The 1,443-nt window shown below is 38.0% G+C and overlaps 1 protein-coding gene across 1 annotated transcript; it reads left to right on the top strand.

Moving 5' to 3' along the window:
- The first annotated feature begins 214 nt into the window (after nucleotides 1–214).
- LOC137805820 (uncharacterized) lies at nucleotides 215–1,443 on the top strand. The gene is made up of 3 exons (XM_068605734.1): nucleotides 215–672; nucleotides 870–1,019; nucleotides 1,144–1,443. The coding sequence occupies exons 1-3, from the start codon at nucleotides 399–401 to the stop codon at nucleotides 1,239–1,241; spliced, it is 522 nt and encodes a 173-aa protein (XP_068461835.1). The 5' UTR covers nucleotides 215–398; the 3' UTR covers nucleotides 1,242–1,443.

Genomic DNA, 1,443 nt, shown 5'->3' with positions numbered 1-1,443 from the left:
TTTCAACTTATTCTTCATTCAAAACCATTAAACAAAAGGAATTGTATATTATTAGCCCTTAATTATGTTTTTTCCCCATTTTTTAAAGATTGCAATTTTATTAAACCTACCTATATATTGATCCTGTAGTTACCTGGCATTGGATATTCTTAATCCGCCATTAGTGTTAATCTAATTTCCTTAAAGAATGTGAGGAAAATGAAAATTCATTAGAAGCTCAATTTTTTAGGATTGTGGTATGTATAGCATGTCCTTGATTCTTCGGGATTCTCCCTAAATGCGTTCCTTACATTTTGATCTCTTATAAAACGTAATATTTTCCACTTAATGAGTGATTAAGAAGATGAAGAAGAAAGGATTGGTTGATTAATAATTTGGTATTTAAGGAGATTTGCAGAATGGAGAGAGAGGAAGAGAGGGAACGGCGTCGTTTGCGTGACCGACAGAGGAGGCAATCAATGAGTAAAGAGCAGAGGGAACGACACCTTGCACGACGGCGCAGAAACTACCAGCTCCGGAGGCAGAGAGCTGCAAATGCTCAATTACTGCCTCTTCCTCAGTCAACATCTTCTGAAGACTTCGCCGCCGCCACTGCTTCTCACCTTCCATGCCTCACTCCTTCCACCCCCTCACACCACACACTCCTTCATCCAACATCACAAATTCTTCAAGGCAATCTTTACTTTTCTCTGTTTTTGTCAATTCAGTTTATTAGGTATTGATGGTCAGTTATTTTAGTTTCACCTATACCAATTAAGTCCCTTTAATATCTCAAATATGATTTTATTCATAGACTAAGGTTATTATTAAATAGATGCATTGCCTGATTATTAACAATGCAAATGCAACCATGAATAATGGAGAAACAGGATCGTCAATTGAGTTGGAAGGTTTTTCGAGAAGGTTGCGACTAAGTACTGTTAAACGGCTTGCAAGAAACCTAGGAAATCCAAAGAGTGTGGCCCTGGACAATCCCCATGTCGCATCAGAGTTCATGCCAGCTTCAGGTGGTAACGGTGGTGAGCAAATTGTACACAAACGACTGTACAAAACAACCTTATATTTGTCTTTTATCTTCTTTATGATTTTTGGGTAAAACTACGTTGTAATTGACTGCTGTTGACACCCTTCGTCTCCTCTCAGGTAACAGTGGCACCACAAAAACCTTGCGTTTGAATAGTGTGAAGCGCCTTGCTCGATCATTGAGTTTTGCTGCGGAAAGAACAACCATTCAGAAATAACGACAGTGGTAGAGGAGTAGAGAGAGTGGTACCATTACTAATTAGTTTTGTTTAGAATGAATATAACTTTCTGTTTTTTTTTTGTATAATGCTATGCATTTTAGACATTGTAGAACAAAATAGGACCCACACAATAATGTAATGAATCACTAATGCCCCCCTGTACTTGTACAATCAGCATCCAATGCTATTGGCATTCAAA

The sequence above is a fragment of the Phaseolus vulgaris genome, chromosome 3 (assembly GCF_000499845.2).
Source record: "Phaseolus vulgaris cultivar G19833 chromosome 3, P. vulgaris v2.0, whole genome shotgun sequence".
Classification (NCBI taxonomy): Eukaryota; Viridiplantae; Streptophyta; class Magnoliopsida; order Fabales; family Fabaceae; genus Phaseolus; species Phaseolus vulgaris.
This window is presented reverse-complemented; position numbering and strand designations above follow the sequence as displayed.